Source organism: Schistocerca serialis, chromosome 4, assembly GCF_023864345.2.
Source record: "Schistocerca serialis cubense isolate TAMUIC-IGC-003099 chromosome 4, iqSchSeri2.2, whole genome shotgun sequence".
NCBI classification, from domain to species: Eukaryota; Metazoa; Arthropoda; class Insecta; order Orthoptera; family Acrididae; genus Schistocerca; species Schistocerca serialis.
Window position 1 is genome coordinate 513,090,489 of NC_064641.1, and position 19,715 is coordinate 513,110,203.

The 19,715-nt window shown below is 39.0% G+C and overlaps 1 protein-coding gene across 1 annotated transcript in view; it reads left to right on the top strand.

Annotated features, from left to right (window-relative positions):
• LOC126473938 (cholinesterase-like) overlaps positions 1-19,469 on the top strand; it is a 55,708-nt gene extending 36,239 nt beyond the window's left edge. The window contains exons 8-10 of the mRNA XM_050101297.1: positions 262-391; positions 18,856-18,988; positions 19,184-19,469. Of these exons, the coding sequence (XP_049957254.1) occupies positions 262-391; positions 18,856-18,988; positions 19,184-19,352 (432 nt within the window). The 3' untranslated portion in view covers positions 19,353-19,469. The remainder of the gene's footprint in view (positions 1-261; positions 392-18,855; positions 18,989-19,183) is intronic.
• Positions 19,470-19,715: the final 246 nt, after the last annotated feature.

The following is a 19,715-nucleotide window of genomic DNA, read 5'->3' on the forward strand; positions in this document are numbered from 1 at the left end:
TTTAATACATTTCCGGACTTAAAAACAACATGGCAACAAGTGTGTCTTGAATAACATACCACTTGCACATTTAGTATCATACTGGACCATGTCTGCACCTCGTGGTTAACTGATCAAAGATAAAACTGAGCGACAAGATATAATCAATGTTTCCGACAAATTTTTCAGTTGATCCTACGTGTCGTACAAATTTCGATTTTATTCACTTGAGTTCAATATCAGATTACCAGCCTCATAAAGACTATGTTTCAATTGGAACAGTTCAACATCGACTTGGGGATCTTCGAGCCGACTGACGCTCTTGTCAGGAAAGTGACGGAAATCACTGATCTACCAGTCTTCTACTACGTGTTTGACTACCATGGAGAACATGTGAATACAACGGAGTGGGGTAAGTGCTAATAAGTGCTTACTAACTACTAACTTATTCCCCATAGGCAGTTATAGTGGAGTGTGTGGAACTCAGTCCAGACTTTTCCGTAAGACAGAATCGTTCTGCATATATGCTGTGCTCCAGGGTATAGTTCTTGGTTGATATATACAGGGTGATTATAATTTAAAGTTAAACTTTCAAACCACTGTAGAAATAACACCATTACAACGGAATATTATAGAAAAAAGGGGTAAAGGTATGCCAGAAGAAAAATAGTTAGAAAATGTAGCAATAGATGGCGCTGTAAGAATCATAATTTAATAGTGGTCGACTACAAATGAGAAATGAATCATACAACAATATCTAAGGTGCACGTTTGACGTTAAACAAACTGTAGTATTCAGTGTGCTCAAGTGTACAGGTGTGATACCGTTTGTTACATAAACTCATCCACCTTGGCAAGGTTATATCACATCGGATAGGAAAAATCCGTTTTTAACTGTCCTTAGGCCAAAAACCGCATAAAAAGCATCAATCACATCGGTTTTTAATTGTTCTGAGGCCAAAACCTGCAAAAAAGCATGAATCACATCGCTTTTTAATTGTCCTGAGGCCAAAAACCCGCATAAAAAGCATCAATCAAATCGGATTATTTATCTTCGTGTGACTAGCGCAAAACATGTTCAGTATACTGTCCACCGTTTCCTGCAACAAGTTGAAATCGAGAAACAGCATGTTCCACAACTGATCGAAGTGTTTCCAGGGTCACATTCAGTGTGTTGCGCAATGCGTGCCTTCAATGCAGCTAAGTTTTCAATCTGAACACTGAACACAACATCTTTCAGATATCCCCACAGCCAGAAGTTACACGGATTAAGATCAGGTGATCGGGACGGCCAGGCTGTAGGGAAATGGCGGGTGATAATTCTAACATTTTCGAAATGGCGCTTCAGCAGCTGCTTAACTAGATTTGCAATTTACGGAGGTGCGCCATCTTGCATAAAAATGATCCCATCCACACATCCACGATGTTGGAGAGCTGGAATGACGTGGTTTCACAAAAGACACTCATAGCGCTTAGCAGTGACGGTACAGGTAACCGGACAGGAAGCACCTGTCTCTACAAAAAAATATGGCCCTGTGATAATTTGTGCCCTAAACCCGCGCTACACCGTGACCTTTTCAGGATTTGAGTGTGGATTTTCCGTTGCCCATATTTGACAATTCTGTATATTGAGATATCCTGTCACATGGAAGTGGGCTTCGTCTATCCACAAAATCTTCCGCGGCCAGTCATTGTCCACTTCCATGCGAGCAAGAAATTCTAAAGCAAAGGTCTCTCTTGCTAACAGGTCAACAAGAAGCAACTCATGCACATGGGTAGTTTTGAATGGATAGCACAGAAGGATGTTTCGTAGGATTTTACGCACCATGCTGACAGGTATGTCCAATGTTCGGGCAATTCTCCGTGCACTACATGTCTGCACACCACCACTCGTCTCCTCCTGCATTGCTGTGGCCATTGCTTCCACTGACGTCAAATCGATTCGTTTCCTCCCTCTACCAGGTTGCACACCAAAAGAATCCATCTTTTCCATTTTCCGAATCATTTCCTCCAGGCCCACAGCATTCATTGACCAACGCCTTTTTTCAAACCCTTCAGAGTCTGGAACTTATGCAGAGCGACGTGTGCGCAGTCATCATTCTTGTAACACAGCTTTACAAACAGAGCGCGATCCTGCATTGAGACAGTCATGGTGAACGTCGCACACGCGAAAGGAGGAAAAGCCGTGTACCCGGCGTGTTTATATCAACTTCAATGGGTCGTGCGCATAACAGGTGTTTTCATTTACATATTCTGACACAAACAGCGCCATCTATTGATCAATTTCACATTTTTTTTCTTCTGCCGTACGTTTTCCCCGTTCTCCCACAATATTCCGTTGCAAATTGACATCATTCTGACCAGTGGTGTTATTTCTACAGCGTTTTGAAATTTTAACTTTAATTACAATCACCCTGTATAATAGTTTGTGGAAACTGAAATACAAGAAAGGGAAGGACTAAGCTTTTAATGTTCCGATGACTTTTCGGAGAATGGGGACAGAAAAAACTTTGGACTGATTAAATATGGAGAACGAAACTGGCAGTGTAATTTTCAAGAGAACCATTTCGTTACATGCCATAAGTGGTTTTTGGAACCCATGGAAGACTTTAATCTGGATGGTCGGTCAGGGATCTGAGGCCAGCTCCTCTCATATGTGAATGCCTTAGCCACTGCTCCACCTCGTTCAGTTCCTGAAATTTCCAAAAAGGATACATGTGACTGAAATGAGCCACGAACTATAGATTATGTATATGTACGGGTCGTAGGAGGAACGTTGTCTGATATTCAGTGATAGTGACTGATTGCCAAAATCGCCAGTGGAGAACATGGTGCTGATGCTGCGTAGAAAGGCCTTGTCTCCCATGAATGCAGTGCTTGGTTGCCTTGCTGGATGACAGTTATACACACGGTTTCCATCTGCAGTTTATTTTCCTCCTGGATACCTCTAAAATCTTCCATGTTTTTGGGAATTCATAGAAAACAAGCGCTGTCTATGCAACAGCTAGCTCCATCCTCAAGACATCCTTTACAACCCCTCTAAATTTATTGCAACATTTCTGGAACAGCCTGTATAATTTTTACCTGGTACAGGCCATTGGCAACCGACAGACGCAGACAATTTCGCACATTTTCGCACTCAGGTTACTATATAATTAGTTTCGTAATCGCAAGAAAGCTCTTTCACACACATACGTTGATCGAAATATTGAAGGTCTTTCGCAATCTCGTTATGAAGACATGGAAACTCAAGACGAGGAAAACAATGTAGACGTGCTGAACAGTTTTGCACGTAAAAGGATTTGTCCTTAAAACAAGATTACATTGCAGATTATTCGGTTACATTTATGCATGCACTGGGTCGCTCTCAGCTGAAACGGCAAACGATTTCGAAAACAGTTCGAAAACAGATGTAAAATATTGGCATTGTCCTCGAGACGTTCGGAAAACTATCCTTGTATTTGCTTAAAGGTCACAATTAATTCTTCAAACTTCGTGTTTTCTTTAACACCAGTGAGCTTAGGGAACTGGACTCAGATCGACAAAATTTTTCCCTTCTGCAATGCGATTTTCTTTTTAAATGCAATCTGATCAAATAAGAAATAAGTTATTTCCTTCCTTGCAACTGTGGGCAGTCTGCAGTCCTTTACCGATGTTCTAATCTTCCTTTCCGTGGGCCTAACGGTACTTTTCTGTAATATAAAAGTCTCCACACTCTTTATTCAATCCCATCCAAAAGTGTTGCATCTGACAATGGAGTACCGCGTGTGACTTCAACAATATAACTATTCATTTCTTTATGTGTTCCATGCCTGAAAATGTAGCACTAAGTGCTACTTGATGTGCAGAACAACAAAACTCGCCTTTAATTTGTAATTGTCACCTAAATCTTCAGTTTCTTTCTGCGCATTACTGTGATGTCGTTTCATAAAAAAATTTGCAGCAGCTGTTGATCATGCGACTGCATAATAGACTTTTGAGAATTCTCATTCCTCTTTTCTGTCGTGGCTAAAAAAGGTTAAAAATTGTCTTCCAACTTAAGAATTCTGTACGATGTGAAGCCCCAGCCTGTTAAACTCAGAGTTGCAAATGTCGAGGCATAAGATTAAAATTAGCCTGAATTTGTTCCTGGGGAATCTTTCCCCAAGCGAAATGGGTTCGATTCGACAAAGCATCAACAACAGTGATGGAACACAGTGGCGAGCAATTTACTTAACCATAACAGAGACGTGTTTGATGTGCGACGTTCCAGGTGAAGGAGGAGGTAATTTTTCTAAGACGCCTAGCGTATTCCTCAAAATATGTCGTCACGAAATGTCTTTCTGAAATACGAAACGTAAATTTGCTCTAAAATTATCCTGATGTATTTGATCTGCTTGGATTATCCTCACCACGTATGAACAGAGATCGCCTATCGCGTCTGACGTCGCCCCAGGTTATAATCGAGCGATTTGTCTGAGTTGTCGTTAAACAATGGAGGGTGCCAGACTGCCATCACTTTGCTATCGTCTAACTCGTATACGGCCACGAATCCACGATAGTTTGTAGCGGTACTTAACCAGAAATAGTAGAATCTGAACACTTTATACGGTATAACACCCACGTATAGTTTGGAACCACTCTTTTCTGCCCGCCGATTACACACATTCGTTACTGCACTACATGAATCAGCATGCTATTTATTCATTATATATTTATTTACATATTCTGCCATTGGACCCTCTTTTACACCAAACCACGTGTTCTACATAGTTTACATTATGGTCATTGCGACAGACATATTATATATTTCATATTGGGTTCAATGCTGTAGCTATAGTAATATAAAGTGCAATTGATATTAAGTAGAATAAGAGGTAGGTTTGGACAGGGGACACATTCTGCAAACGATGTGAGAGAATGGGAGGGGGAGGCAGGACATGGGGCAACGGAAGAACTGATGACAGGGGTAAAGACTGACAGAACCGCAAAGGGAAAGAAGCATAACTGGAAGAAGATGGGAATATGTGCTTCATGTTTGGCACATTCGCCATATTTGATGTCTTTTGAGAAAAAGTTATGAGACTGATACAAGGGTCTGAAATGATCTGTGTGCGGCACTTGCTCCATAGAAGGGCAGCAGCGACATAGAAGGAATTTACGAATGTTTTTCCTTTATGGCTGGACACAGCTATAGTTTTAGATGAGTGAGATCTTGTTTTCCGATTTGGATCAGATGAGAAGTAGTTGATATCTGATGCGAGGCACTGGGATATACGTACACTATGGAACTGATGAAGTAGAGATAGTGTTTGACAGTCTCGTAACTTGTCTGGCTGCAGTCATCCAAAATGGGCGTATGAAGCACTGACATATTCAGGCAGGTGTTGTAAAAGTAAAGGAAACGAGCATACATGATTAGTTCTAACGGTCTAGAGCGGGCGTGGGCAACTTTTGGTGACCCGCGGGCCTGAATCACATTCATACGCGTGCGGGCCGCCACTCACTTGATGTGGCAGCAGCGCTCTTAGCGCATGAAGTCAGAACTACAGCGTCCGTACGATGATGTTATCGAGTAATGCGTCGATGTGATGGCACCATTTTCACGAAGCGCCAAGAAATTATGCCTCAAAAAACTCATTTTTGAAAGTGCATTCGTTTTTTGTGTCCACCTCATCTCCAGATGTTTACATTTATTTATGTGCTGTGAACGTTGCGTCCTTATGACGTTTTACAATTACTGTCTTAAAACTTCAATTGCAGAATTTTGTAAAAAGCAACCAGTAGCAGCTAATTCACTATAAATTACCTTCAGTTTCATTAGTAGCAGTGTTGTAATACGTCCACAACAGACAGAATTATTTACTGATTTAATACAAGACAGGATAGGAAAAAGAAGTACGACAGTGAGACACGTAATTCCCGGGGGCAAGAAATTAGGTGTAACTTCGCAATTTTTGGCTGCAAGGAAGTCAGTCAAATGTTTGAAATTCGGTGTGTAAAGATCCAGAAACACTATTAAAAAGGATTTTTTAAATATTTGTCCAAATATACTTTTGGTGACTAATCGCGTAGGCATAGGTTCTTTCTGCTCATACTGGAAACGTGTTTCTCTCTATTGCTCAAATCCAGCGACAGCGAAATGGCATACACGGAGTAAGCACAATTTTCACCGGTCTGTGACATGAGCTGCAAACCCGAAGCGAGCAGTGTGTCGTCGTAAATATATAAAGATACGTCCTGGACGGAGTACAATTCGAGTATCTGGCTCTCACTCGCACAAATTTCTACGCGGGCCGAACTGCAACAAATCGCGGGCTGGATCCAGCACGCTGGTTGCGGGATGCCCACTTGCAGTCTAGAGTTTCCAATAGTCGTGTTGTGCTGTCTTATAGCCAGAACAAATGATACACAAGTTTACGTTTCACATATTTTGTAGGGCACAGAGGCAGGTAGAAGTCTTCCTCCGGCTGGCGATAGGAATTTCTGCCCACATGAGGCGCTCACACGAAATTATATGCAAGTTCCTAATCGTTTTCCAATAAAGTTTTTGGATACCGTCGAGAACAGGCAGCCGCTGTTCTCGGAATTAATTAGGTCTTGTTCTGCCCTTGTATGCCTTGATACGTTTCGGTCATTCAGTCTGTAATTCACATGTCCTCAGTATCGTTACCTTATATGATCTCCTACTCATTGTGAGTTTCAGTTGCAAAGAAAGAATTTTGTGTGACACATAATTCAGTGAGTAGGAAATTCCAAACCTGTCAGGAGCAAGTAAATGATCGATGTATGCTTTCCTATCTTAGCTCCATTGTTATCCTTGCAATGTGAGCCTTTGTGTTGAAATCTCATTCTATCGTCGTCATCACATGTGATGTTCTCTCAATATCTGTAGTAATAGTAGTAGCTTTATTCATCTGTAGATATCTTGTTACAAGGATGTAGAACATGTCAAAGTATTTACAAGTTTAGACCATTTTAAAATAAGTTAATTCGTATACAGATACATTTACAGACTTCTAGTTAGAGACAATCATTAGATTTCCTTCTAGAATACAACATTTTTTTTTACAAATATCTTGTTAAACAATGTAATGCCACACTGTTCACTCATATCTCACTATCAGACACTGCACACACTGTACACACATTTTTTCTTAACAGTTGACTTGCTACACACACAAATACACACTGGGGAGCTCTGGGCCATTTTCTGTAACACAACTTCCCATTTGCTATCCTGAAAAACTTAGTCAGCATCCCTCTATAATGAGTGAGATGTTGAGCTGAGAAAGAGGTGTTAGTGTTGTGCTACGCATAACTTGGGGGAGGAGGGGGGGAGTATTCATAGAAAAGGAGAAAAAGGAAAAAGAACATAGTGTGAAGGTGTTATGTAGTATGTTGGGTGTTTTATAATAATTATTATTATTTATTTGTATAACTGTTTCTTACCAAACCCCTACATTGTTTTATCTAAGTAATCCTTCAATGTATATAATGTATTGTAACAGGAATCTTTTTAGCTACCTATTTAAATAAGTGTGTTTTTGCAATCTATTTAACCTCTTTTGGTAAGTTATTGTACAGTTTTATTCCTTGGTAGAAAATGCTGTTTTGAGTTTTATGTTTATTTTTTCTTGGTAAATGTTAGTTGAGTCTAGCTCTTGTTCCACAGTCATGGACAGAGCTGTTTGTACAGTAGTTACCAATGTTATTTTTGATGTGTATAGCTGACTGGTAAATGTATTCACATGTTGCAGTTAAAAACCCCAGTGTTTTGAACAGATCTTTACAATGAGCTCGACTACTATTTTTGGTTATTATTCTAATGGCTCCTTCCTGAAGCTTAAAAATTGTGTTCATATTTTGTGTATTTGTTCCCCAAAACAGAAAGCCATAGTTAAGAACTGAGTGTACATATAAGTAGTATATAACTAAAAGACACTGCATGTTACACACTGATGATAGGATTCTAAGGGTATAACATGCCAATGACATTCTGTTTGCAAGTACCTTTGTGTGTTCACACCACTTCAACTGAGAATCAATATTCATTCCTAGAAATTTTGCATTTGTGACACAGTCTATAGAGGTGCCATCTATATTTAATTTAACATTGTCATTTTTCCTCTTCAAACTGAAATTCATGCGATTAGTTTTTCTATGTTCAATGTCACTTTATTGCTTATTGACCAATCATAAACTTCATTGAGAGTTTCATTTGCTTTCTCTGTGAGGAATTCTCTTGTTTTCTCTGTGACTGTAATATTGCTGTCATCAGTGAAGAGAATTTTTTCACCATGAGTAACACTACTGGGAAAGTCATTGATGTACATGAGGAATAGTATTGGTCCTAATATGCTACCTTGCAAAACGCCTTTATTAATGTATTTTGGTTCTTACAAGTGTTTTACTGAATGTTTAGATCTATTTGAAGTATGTTTTATCTCTACTCTTTGTACCCTATCTGCTAGGTATGATCGAAACCAGTCATTAGCTACCCCTCTTAGTCCTAATGCTTCTAATTTATTTAATAGAATCTTGTGGTCAACTGTATCAAAGGCCACAGAAAGATCAAAAAATATGCCTGTGACACATTCATCTTTATCAAGAGCATCAAGTACAACTTTTGTAAATTCTATTATGGCTGTCTCTGTATTTTTGTCACTTCGGAAACCAAACTGTGATTCAGTTAAAAGACTGTATTTATTCAGGTACTTCATTAATCTGTCTTTCATAATTACTTGACAGCAGGGAAATGGGCTGGTAATTTGCTATTTCTTCTGCATTACCTTTCTTAAGCAAAGGTACAACCCTTGCCTGTTTTAACTGCTCTGGAAATGTCCTTAATTTGAAGGGTTCATTTATTATATTTGTTAAAGGGCCCTGTATAATCTCTATGCATTGTTTTAGTACACACCAATGTGTGGTACTTCATCTAAGCATACTGACTTTTTATTTTTTAGTTTTTGAGCAGTTTTGTTGACTTCATTCTCTGTGGTTGGAAGTAACATCATTGTATGTAGTGCAACATTATTTACAGGTAATTTTTGCTGTAACTTCTCTGCAATACTTGAAAAATGCTCATTTACATGGTTTGCCAAGTATTTTGGATCATTATTACATTATCCACCTCCCTTAGCAGTATGTTATTCTGCATTTCTTTGCCTCTCTCCATTTCCTTTTTTATAACATTCCAGACTGCTTTGCTTTTATTCTCAACATTATATATTATTTTGTCATGAAATGACTTTTTTTGCAGCAATCAGCACCTTCCTATATTGTATCTGTGATAGAAATTTAAGAATTATGAATCATTGTGACTCTTTTTTATGGACATCAAGCATTTCAGTGTTTGGGAGGACTTCTTAATACCCGCTGTTATCCATCTGTTTTGTGTGAAATTGATACAGACATGTATACTTTTGGAAATGCCTTTTCAAAGTTCAATTTATATTATATGGAGAATTTAGAGAATTTCTTATTCACATTGGGTTCCCTGTACATGTCATCACAGCTTTGTTTTGCTAGTTTTTTTGAAAAATCTTTTATTTTGATTTCTGATAGATGTCATTTGTAGGCTTTTAGTTTATGGAATGATTCAATGCCTGATTTTACTGTTGTTATTTGACATATATGGTCTGATAGTCCAAGGTCTTTTACAGCTACATCACATTTTTCCCTGTCCATATTTGTGGCCACACGGTCAGTTCCTGATGAAATCATTTTAGTAACCCTTGTTGCACTATTGACCAATAGGGACATGCCAAAACTTTGAAGGATATTTATGAGGGTACTGCTGGATTCATTTATGATGTTAGTGTTGATGTTCATATCCCCACACAGAATTATGCTGACCTTTGCACTTGAGATTTTATCTAGAACTTCTGATAATTTATTGAAAAAAGGGTCCACACTACCACTGGTAGATCACACAAAATGATTAATTTCTTGGTGATATCAAGCCCTGTTAATTCAATAGCTGATATTTCAAAGTGTTTGTCTTCACTTATTTTGCTGAGGTCATGTCTTAATTTGAACTATGTTCCTTTTCTGATATAAATGCGTGATCCTCCGCCCCTTGAAGCAGTTCTGCAGTAAGAGTTTGCCATTTCATTCAATGATAATACTGCATGTTGGATTTCTGTGTCTCTACACCAGTCCTCAGTAATACAAAATACTGTGCAGTTCAAAGATTGAAGCTCAACTTCTAATAGTTGTATCTTATCAATGGTTTGTTTTTCTTTGTGACATGTGGTAAATGTGATATTTGAAGTGTTAAAATCTGTCTTTTGAGTAGTTGTTTCAGTATTTTTTAAACTGCTGGAGATACTCTTTAGACAGGAGAAGCTGTTGTCAGGATTTATCCTAAAAAATACCAATTTCTCCTGCCCATAACAACAGGTCCACCCTCTATACATTCATGAATCAGCTGTGCCAGTTTTCCCTTCCCAGTCCTGTTTAGGTGTAGGCCATGCCTAGTGAACCCTATCTGTTGATAGTCCCAACAGCCACCAGAGAAAAATGAGCAAAGTTGGCTGCCTTCCGAGTCATCCCTAACTCCACATTGATTCCTCTCACAGTCCCATGAAGGTGTGATCGATCATGACACCGGAACAGTTCAACAAAGCGTACATTGATGCCATCAGTCAGGGAAGCTATCTTCTCGAGGTCACCACCTATGTCATATGTCCTATCCCTACCCAAACTGTATCCCCCCCCACCCACTATCTCTACATGGTCCTCTTTTGTGAAGTCCTTACATAAGGACCCTAAGTCCTCTATCACATGACTTAGCGCTGCATTTGGCTTGAATATACTGATGGCCTGGTACATCGACCCTAAACTTTCCTGTAACTGAGGGCCTACACCGCGCCCATGGTTACTACCTCGCAGCAGCACCTTCTTCTTCCTATCGTTTTGTATATTCCTAGGCTTCTTGGCCTCGGTTGAAGTGTGCCACACATTTCTTGCTCCTCATTCTAACTGAGGCTCTTCTCCACTTAACTCTGGCAGTGGTAGATTCCTGTTTTTGGCATTGATGATAAATATATAGGCTCACATTCTCTTTCTTCCTATCCTCCTACCACCTGCTAGTTCCCAACCACCCTCCTCCCCCCTGTCCCTTGATACTTATCAGTTCCTTCCTTGTTTCCTCCAACTGTGCCTAAAGGGCACAGATTTTCCTTTCCTGTTCCCAGCTCAACAAAGTGTACATTGATTCCAACAGTCAGGAAAGCTATCTTCTTGAGGTCACCACCTATGTCATATGTGCTATCCCTATCCAAATTGTTTCCCATCCCACCCACTATCTCTACATGATCCTCTTTTGTGAAGTCCTCACATAAATTCCCTAAGTCCTCTATCACATGAGTTAGCCCTGTTCCTACTGCATGCTCTGCAGTTCCAGGGGAGAGCCTCTTCTGTTTCTCAACATTCTCCTCACTGCTTCCCCCCCCTCGCCCCAGTGAAAATATTTCCTACAAGATTGGCAGCAAATCCCTCTACTCACTACCCTATAAGAGCTCCCACATTTCTCACTCATGGTCAGTTTCAAAAGAAAAATTAAGTTTAAAGAATGTTTTAAATTTGTCAAGGGCACGAGATTGGCTGTATGTATACAAAAAACGACACACAGGACTTATGTGCGGTTGTTGCTGTTTTTGTACTGATATAGAGTTACAATGACAGAAGAATGAATTAGTAATTACTTTGCTTTTAGAGAATTTACCTTATCAAGCGTGTTTGGTTAGGTTTTCGAACGTTTGTAACTCGGAAAATTTAGGCCTAGATCGTGTCTGTCTAACTAGTAAACAATACGAAATGTGTTAGTTAAATACGTTTAGTTACACTTTTATTGCGACAATAGACACTGATGAAACTAGTAGCTGTCTTTCTTAAACGAATTTCGTAATATCAAGAAAACTTGAATAAAATTTTTTGTGTCTATGTCACACAAAATTTCGGGTTGTGGCGCAATTGTTGGGATTTCATATAACACGAAGTTTTCTCAAGAATAAGCACTGCTGGGACGCTAATATTCAGTTGTGTGACAAGAATGGACACCACAACAAATATATGAAACAAAGAAAATTTAAATCTGACACTACTTCTTCTTAAAGAAGTTCTTTTAGCGGACGAAGAAAATACCTGTGATCTCACTCGGCGGCCATCTTGTATATGAACATGACGCAAGCCATTGCAGTTCAGTCTCTTTCCTTGTCTGTAATGCCACTCTCGTTTAGAGATATTGTTTTATACTTAACTACATGATTACTGACTTACGATCCCCTATGTAACAGATTGTAAGTCTAGCTTTCGTATAAAACCGTTCAGAGTATAAGCTGTTGTAATAAAACGTCAGGAGATTCTTGCAATCTGTTCGTTCTTGCTGTTTGTTGTGCTGCCCTCGAAATTCAAACACTGTATGGAGATGTCTGGCAGCGTTAACATCTTTATAGAGATGTTCAACAGTGTCACTCACGTCAGGTCTGTAAGAGGGTTACGAATACAGAAACAAATACAGCTACCAGTCTACAATGACGACATGGTTGGTTGATTGATTTGGGGGAAAGGACCAAACAATGAGATCATCGGTCCCATCGGACAAGGGAAGAATGGGGAAGGAAGTCGGTCGTGCGCTTTCAAAAGAACCATCCTGACATTTATCTGAAGCGATTTAGGAAAATCGCGAAAAACCTAAATCAAGATGGCCGGACGCGGGATTGAGCCATCATCCTCCTGAATGCGAGTCCAGTGTGCTAACTACTGCGCCACAAAAATCCCGACATGGTTATCATACAAGAGCAAACTCGACGATCCCCAAAGTGCAATAAATACACTGAGTAGTCATGCATATTTGTGCTCACTGACTGTCTAGTATGAACGCTCACGGAAACAGTGAGTCATTCTTGTTCAAAAGCTTGCACGAGTTGTAGTTCATTAAGACTGTAAATGCGTATATAGGATGCATGACTTGAGAGATTTTATAATTGTGAGTGGTCTGCTCACGATGGTGCTTCTGTTTGAACTGAAAAGCCATCGAATTGTAACTCACCTATGCTGTGAAACCTTCGTTATTTCAGAAATTCTGATATCAGTTTCCTCTTAAACATCGAGTGAGCCTGTCACCAGTTTTACTTCTAGGTGTATGTTCATTAAATTGACAGAAAATATCAATTCTCAATCTTTTTTCATTTATTGGGACTCATGGACAATACATTCCCAAATTTTCAATGATGAAATCGCACCCAAAGTGCCTGATAAATAATTAAATGTGTGACATGACCTCCCTGTAACGCCCACTTTTTAAAGCAACACTTCACTACTACCTTGGTGACTAACGGTTCCATAGATTACTTTCAAGGAAACATGAATGGGATACATCTGCAAGGCTGTGACATATACTCTTTGATTTTACAGATAATCTGTGACTCTGTTCCATATCTTAGAAACAATAAGAAATCAGCTGCTTTGTTTATGAAGAAGCAATTCTTTTTCTTCTGTGTGCTACTAAAGGAGAATTCAGTTTTTTTCATGGTCACAAAGAGTATATAGAAAACTAGCTAATCTGAAGTATGAGCTACATATCTCCACATGATGTCAACAGATGAACATTTCATTTCATCATATGTATCACATTAGTTGGTGTAAATACCTATGCTTTCAGAGGGATACCAATCCCTACTTTCACAAGAAGAGGCTTCCAAATTGAATCATAGATGTTGTCAAGCCAACTTACAGATTTCTGGTCGATTCTGAACTTAAAAAAAATTGTCATAGCTAAACCCAGAATCCAAATGAATCTCTAAATTAAAAAAAATGGCTCTGAGCACTATGGGACTTAACATCTGAGGTCATCAGTCCCTAGAACTTAGAACTACTTAAACCTAACTAACCTAAAGACATCACACACACCCAAGCCTGAGGCAGGAAACGAACCTGCGACCATAGCAGTCACGCGGTTCTGGACTGAAGCACCTAGAAACGCACAGCCACTGTGGCCGACCTCTAAATTCACTTAAATCGAAACGATTTCCTGAAATCATACCTTTTCATCTGCTACAAGTGTCAGAATTGCAACTTATGATGCAGTTCTTGTATTTAGTGGTGGGAACGTAGGGAAGATGTAGGTACTAGAGAGAATGGGCTTTATGCTCATAAATTTCATCCAAGACATCTTGAAAAAAATAAATTATAATGCCTCTCTGCAGCAGAAAAGCCAGTTGAATATCTGCAAAGGAAACAGGATAGAAACAAGAAACCAGAAGAGAAACTTTGACATGGAAAAGGACACAGGGCACAACTCTGGGGCATTCTGAAGATGTGACATAAGAAAATATATTAGTGAACTTTAAATTGCATTTCTTAAAAATTATGTTTTATTAAGTTATGTCACTTTTTCTCAGAATCTATGAAGGGTAGAATTACAAAATTTTATACATTGGTTTCTGAAAACCCAATAAATGTCAGACTTTGCAAATATGAGTGTAGGCTAAGGTATGGGGCAAAGTGTCTGGAATTTTGCATGAATTTTATATTGTACTTACAGAATTATAATTAGGAAATTATTAAAATTCTTCTATTCGATATATTCAAGAAACCATATGACAGAAGCTTACTATATGCAAAGAGATTAAACAGAGAAAATTTTGTAGAAATCTCTTGAATAGTTTCTCAGAGAAAGGTACATGTATTGTTTCTTTGAAAATTTTTTTTTAATTCGATAAAAATATATATAAAGCTTGGTACAAAATTTCTTTGATGGAATTTCAAAGTTGTGGATTTGGTGCATCTTTTAAATAGTGTGGGTTTTTCATTAATCTCATCCCTCAAATAAACAGCTTATTTAATGCCTGAACATGTATGACTTATCTTTACAGATTCATCACAGACATTAGACCTAGCCTCACATGCTTATCTTGGATGACAATCTTATCTGGCTTTGATCTATGTTAGCCCTCTAGAAAGTTGTTTTTTCCCTGAAATTACCTAGGTTGGGGTTGTATTCTTCTTGCAACCGGACTATTGCGCAGCTGTTCAAACTAAGAGACATAAACAGAAAATTAGTTTTTGACGTTCCATAGAGGTCGAGGTTGAAGTCCAAGTCGAGATCAACGTCGATGCCGATGTCCAGGTCGAGATCAATGTCGAGGTCGAAGTCCAGATCGATATTGGGACAAAGTCATGAGATACAGATCACAAACGCGAATTAGACAAGTTGGTATTTTCCCTTCATATCGTCTAGGCCACCTCAGAAAACTTAATTCAGGGCGCCATTAACGGGGTTTAGCCCTGCTCCTTCCACACGAATACATACTCTAAAACAATGTCACTGTCAACTCACCATTTCAATAAGCATAGGTTCACCTACATTTTTCATCGCAAATAACATACACAAAATTCGACAAAGAGCACCAGAAACTCCATTATTTTCATCTCACTCATTTTTTTTAAAAGAAGTCTTAACTTTTGGTCGATGTAGATTGTGTTTTGTAGTTGTAAAATCACGTCTAAAAATGTGAGAATTTTTTATCGACGACCAAATTACTCAGTACCCCAACAAAGAGGTATAATATCAATAGTAATCGTCACTACCATTAAAGATTATGGGCATTACTAAAAAAAACCTCATGTTTGACGCCGAATGCAAAACTGTACAAAATCTACATTGGCTGAGAAATTTAGTATCAAATTTAAAATTTTCATTTTAAATTCATTTTGTAATTTGAACTTATAATGTTGTTTCAAAATCTCTGTAGCATCACAATTCAGTTTGTTGTAATGCTCTATGAACAGCAAATCTTGTTTAACATACAAAAATCTTCACGCATAAAAGTATCCTTGTGTGTACCCCACGATGTGCCATAGGACCATTACTGTACACAATGTACATAATATTGCACTAGCTTTTACATGACTGTATTTTGGATGATGCTTTAATTAAACTGAAGTTCGGGGTTAAGGAATGTCGATAAGGCAGTCTGGCATGGTTGGCATGTGCTATTGATGGAACTGATGTATGTGGTTCTGGTGGAAATAGAATTCTCTGAGATCTAATGCAGAAGATCTGGAAAGGGGGAAGAATGCCGCGTGGCCGGAGAAGCAGTATACAGGTTCCCATATTTAAGGAGAAAGGGAATATCCAAAACTGTGGCAGTTATAGAGGGATAAAACCCATGCCCCACACAATGAAGATCTGGAAAAAGATAATTGAGAAGATGTTGCGTCTAGAAAGTGAAGTATGTGAAAAACAGTTTGGATTTATGACGGGATGAGGAACAACCAACACTCTATTTGCACTAAGGCAACTGATAGAGAGGCACAGAGAGGTACAAGCCAAACTGCATATGGCCTTCATTGATCTTGAGAAAGCATATGACAGAGTGCTGAAGCAAGAGATATGGAGATGTCTGAGAAGTAAATGCCTGACAGAAAAATATATCACGGTGGTAGACGACATGTGTGAAGGTGCAATGACATAAGTCAGAAGCAGTGCAGATGCAACAAAGGCATTTCCAGTGAAAGTAGGACTACATCAAGGATCTGCTCTCAGCCCATATCCCTTTGACCTTGTCATGGATGTATTAGTCAAAGATGTGAACAAAGAGGCACCTTGGAGCATGATGTTTGCCAGTGATGTAATCTGTGAACCTAGCCAGGAGACACTTCAAGACAAACTTGAACAGTGGAGAAAAGCTCTAGAGGAAAGGAGAATGAGAATTAGCATGGTGAAAACAGAGTAAATGTGTACAAAGGATGCCAAAGATCTATATATTAACCTGCAAGGAAAACAACTGACGCTGGTCAAAAAATTTAAATACCTAGGCTCTTACATGCAAAGTGAAGGAGGACTGGAGGCCGAAATAGAGGGCAGGATAAATAGTGGATGAATGAACTGGAAGAAACTGAACAGAGTACTGTGTGATAAGAAGGTTAGCTGCAGAATGAAAGGAAAGCTTTACAAGTCTGTGGTGAGGCCAGTGATGCTGTATAGTGCAGAAACTTGGCCAATTACAAAAGATCAAGAGAAAAAGATGGCAGTGGTAGAAATGGGAATGTTGAGGTGGATGAATGGGGTGACATGAAAGGATAGACTAAGGAATGAGTACATCAGAGGAACAGTGAAAATTCGGCCCATGGGGGATAAGATCCAAGAAAGTTGGCTAAGATTGTATGGACGTGTGCAGAGAAGAGGGGAGTACTACATGGGGAGGAATCGAAGGATCAAGGAGCAGAGGAAAAATGAAACTGAGATGTAAAGACAAGGTAGCAGGGGACCTATGGGAGAAAGGATGGCTCAGAGAAGAACCACTGGATAGGCATTTATGGAAGAGAAGGATGCAGCAAAGCAACGCCAACCCCACATGATGTGGGGAAAGGCTGAGATAATGATAGTGATGATGATGACGATGATGATGATGTGATGATGATGAGATAGTTGTCCCCCATGCACCCCAGGACCACTGAGTGTACTCTTCCAATGTATTATTTTCGACCACTCAGAAAACCTTTAATCCATTGTTTTGTATAGAGATACCTTTTGTAAAACATTGTTATAGTATCTTCCATGAATTGTCTAGTGGTGAAATTGTTTTATGTGATGTAACGATGGAAATGCAGTTGTTAGCAAACAAATGCAGCATACACCACATATCCAGCGCCACTTAATTATTTAGTCCACTTAACTTTCAGTTTGTCCCTTGGTAGCAGTAAGCACTTTTCTCTTGATTGAGAATGTTGTCGAGATACAATGTATCTAATGAACAATTTTACATGATTCACATAACACTGGTAAGCTATAAAACCATACGCTATTCCTTACACTATGTCTCTAATCAATGGTGAAATGTGACGTATTTTCATACCTTCTGAAACCGGTTTTATGTTGTATTTTATAGCCTTTGAAAATAAGACATGTAAGGTGATTTTGAAAATAATAAAAAGTGTGGTCAAGACATCAAAAAGGTATTAAAATAAATGACATAGTGGATAATAGCAGAGCTCTGTAAGGCTGTTAGCAAATGATGCTATTGTATACAGAGAAGTTGTAATGCCTGAAAATTGTAACGAATTGTAGAGACGCCTTCAGAGGATCGACACTTGGTGCTTGGATTTAGGGTTGACTCTCAACGTCAATAAATAAATGTTATACAATGTGGATGAGTAGGCAGAAGGAGTCAGTACTCTGCAATTCCACGATTGCAGAGTAACCACATCTGTAAAATATCTAGGAGTATGCATATGGTATGATTTAAAGTGGAATAACCACATAAAGTTAATAGTAGATAAGGCAGAAGCTAGACTAAGATTCATTGGAAGAATCCTCAGGAAGTGCACGCCATTTACAAGGAAAGTAGCTTACGAAAACCTCATTCATGCGATGCTTCTATATTGCTCGTCAGTCTGGTATCCTCGCCAGGCAATATTGATTGAGAATATAGAAACAAGCCAAAGAAAAACAGCACGTTTCGTTACAGGTTCGTTTAGTAAAAGTGAAGGCGTCACTGATGTGTTCATCTAACTCCAGTTGCAGATGCTACAACAGAGGCATTGTGTATCACATTATTGTGTACTGTTAAAATTCCAACAGCATACAGTCTGAGAAGTATCGATCAATATATTGATTCGTCTCACATATATCTCACGATAAGACCGGACGATAAAATTGAGAGATACGAGCCCCCATGGACGTAAGTGTATACCAGCAATCTGTCTTCGTTCACATACACCATTCGCCACTACAACACGAAAGGGAGGAAGTGACAGTAATACACAAAGTACCCTCTGCCTCACACTGTAAGGTGGCTTATGGAGTATAGATTTAATTGTTCATGTAGATGAATAACCCCTCCAGAATACCTTAAAACTGAAAAAAGTAAATAATCCCTTGTTCCAGGTGTATCCCATTCAGGTGAGTTACCATTCCTGTTCCTGAGGAAAGATACCGAATATAACTTGGATCCAGAATCTGAAGAAGATCGTATACGCAGGAATATGCTTCGGTACTGGACTAATTTCACCAAGTATGGGTATGTACACAGTATGTTCAGTATCCCTATCGCTATTTGCTAAATTTTAGATAATCCTGTAGACAGGTACAACAGACATTGGTTACTGGCTTATGAAGTCCAAGAAAAAAGCCAAACATCTGATCTGTGCTCAGAAAAAAATCCACTATATAACAGTTATGATCCTTATAAATACATGTATACGTTTTCTCACAGGAATCCCACTCCCGAGGCGGACCCTGTAATATGGGAATCCTATAACAATGAAACCCGCAGCTACATGCTGATGCAGGACAACTTTACTGTCGCCCATAACAAGGATGGAGAGCGGATGGATTTCTGGAATGAGAATGTGCCATTGCAGCCTTACGCTGACGACCTCTGAGAGGGAAATGCAACATGTATTCATGTCTAATCACAGTAAAACGCCAGATAAATAATATTCACAGGATACGACACAAATAAATTACCATTTCTTTCAATTAAAAATGTGAAACAGTGATTTTATGATTTTACTAGACGTTTCTATAATAATGTCTGAAAACTGCGCTTATATATTTCTGAGAATAGGCAGTAAATCGTCTTTGTGACTATAGTGTTTCGAGAGGGAGAAAAGGAACAAAAATCTCTTCACTACTATATGTTGATCTATGGATGTCGATGGCATTGGGTTGTGGGTGGGGACTGAGGGAAGTCGATAATTTGGAATCCCTTACCGTTTTCTTAGTGTGGCCTTACCGTTTCCTTT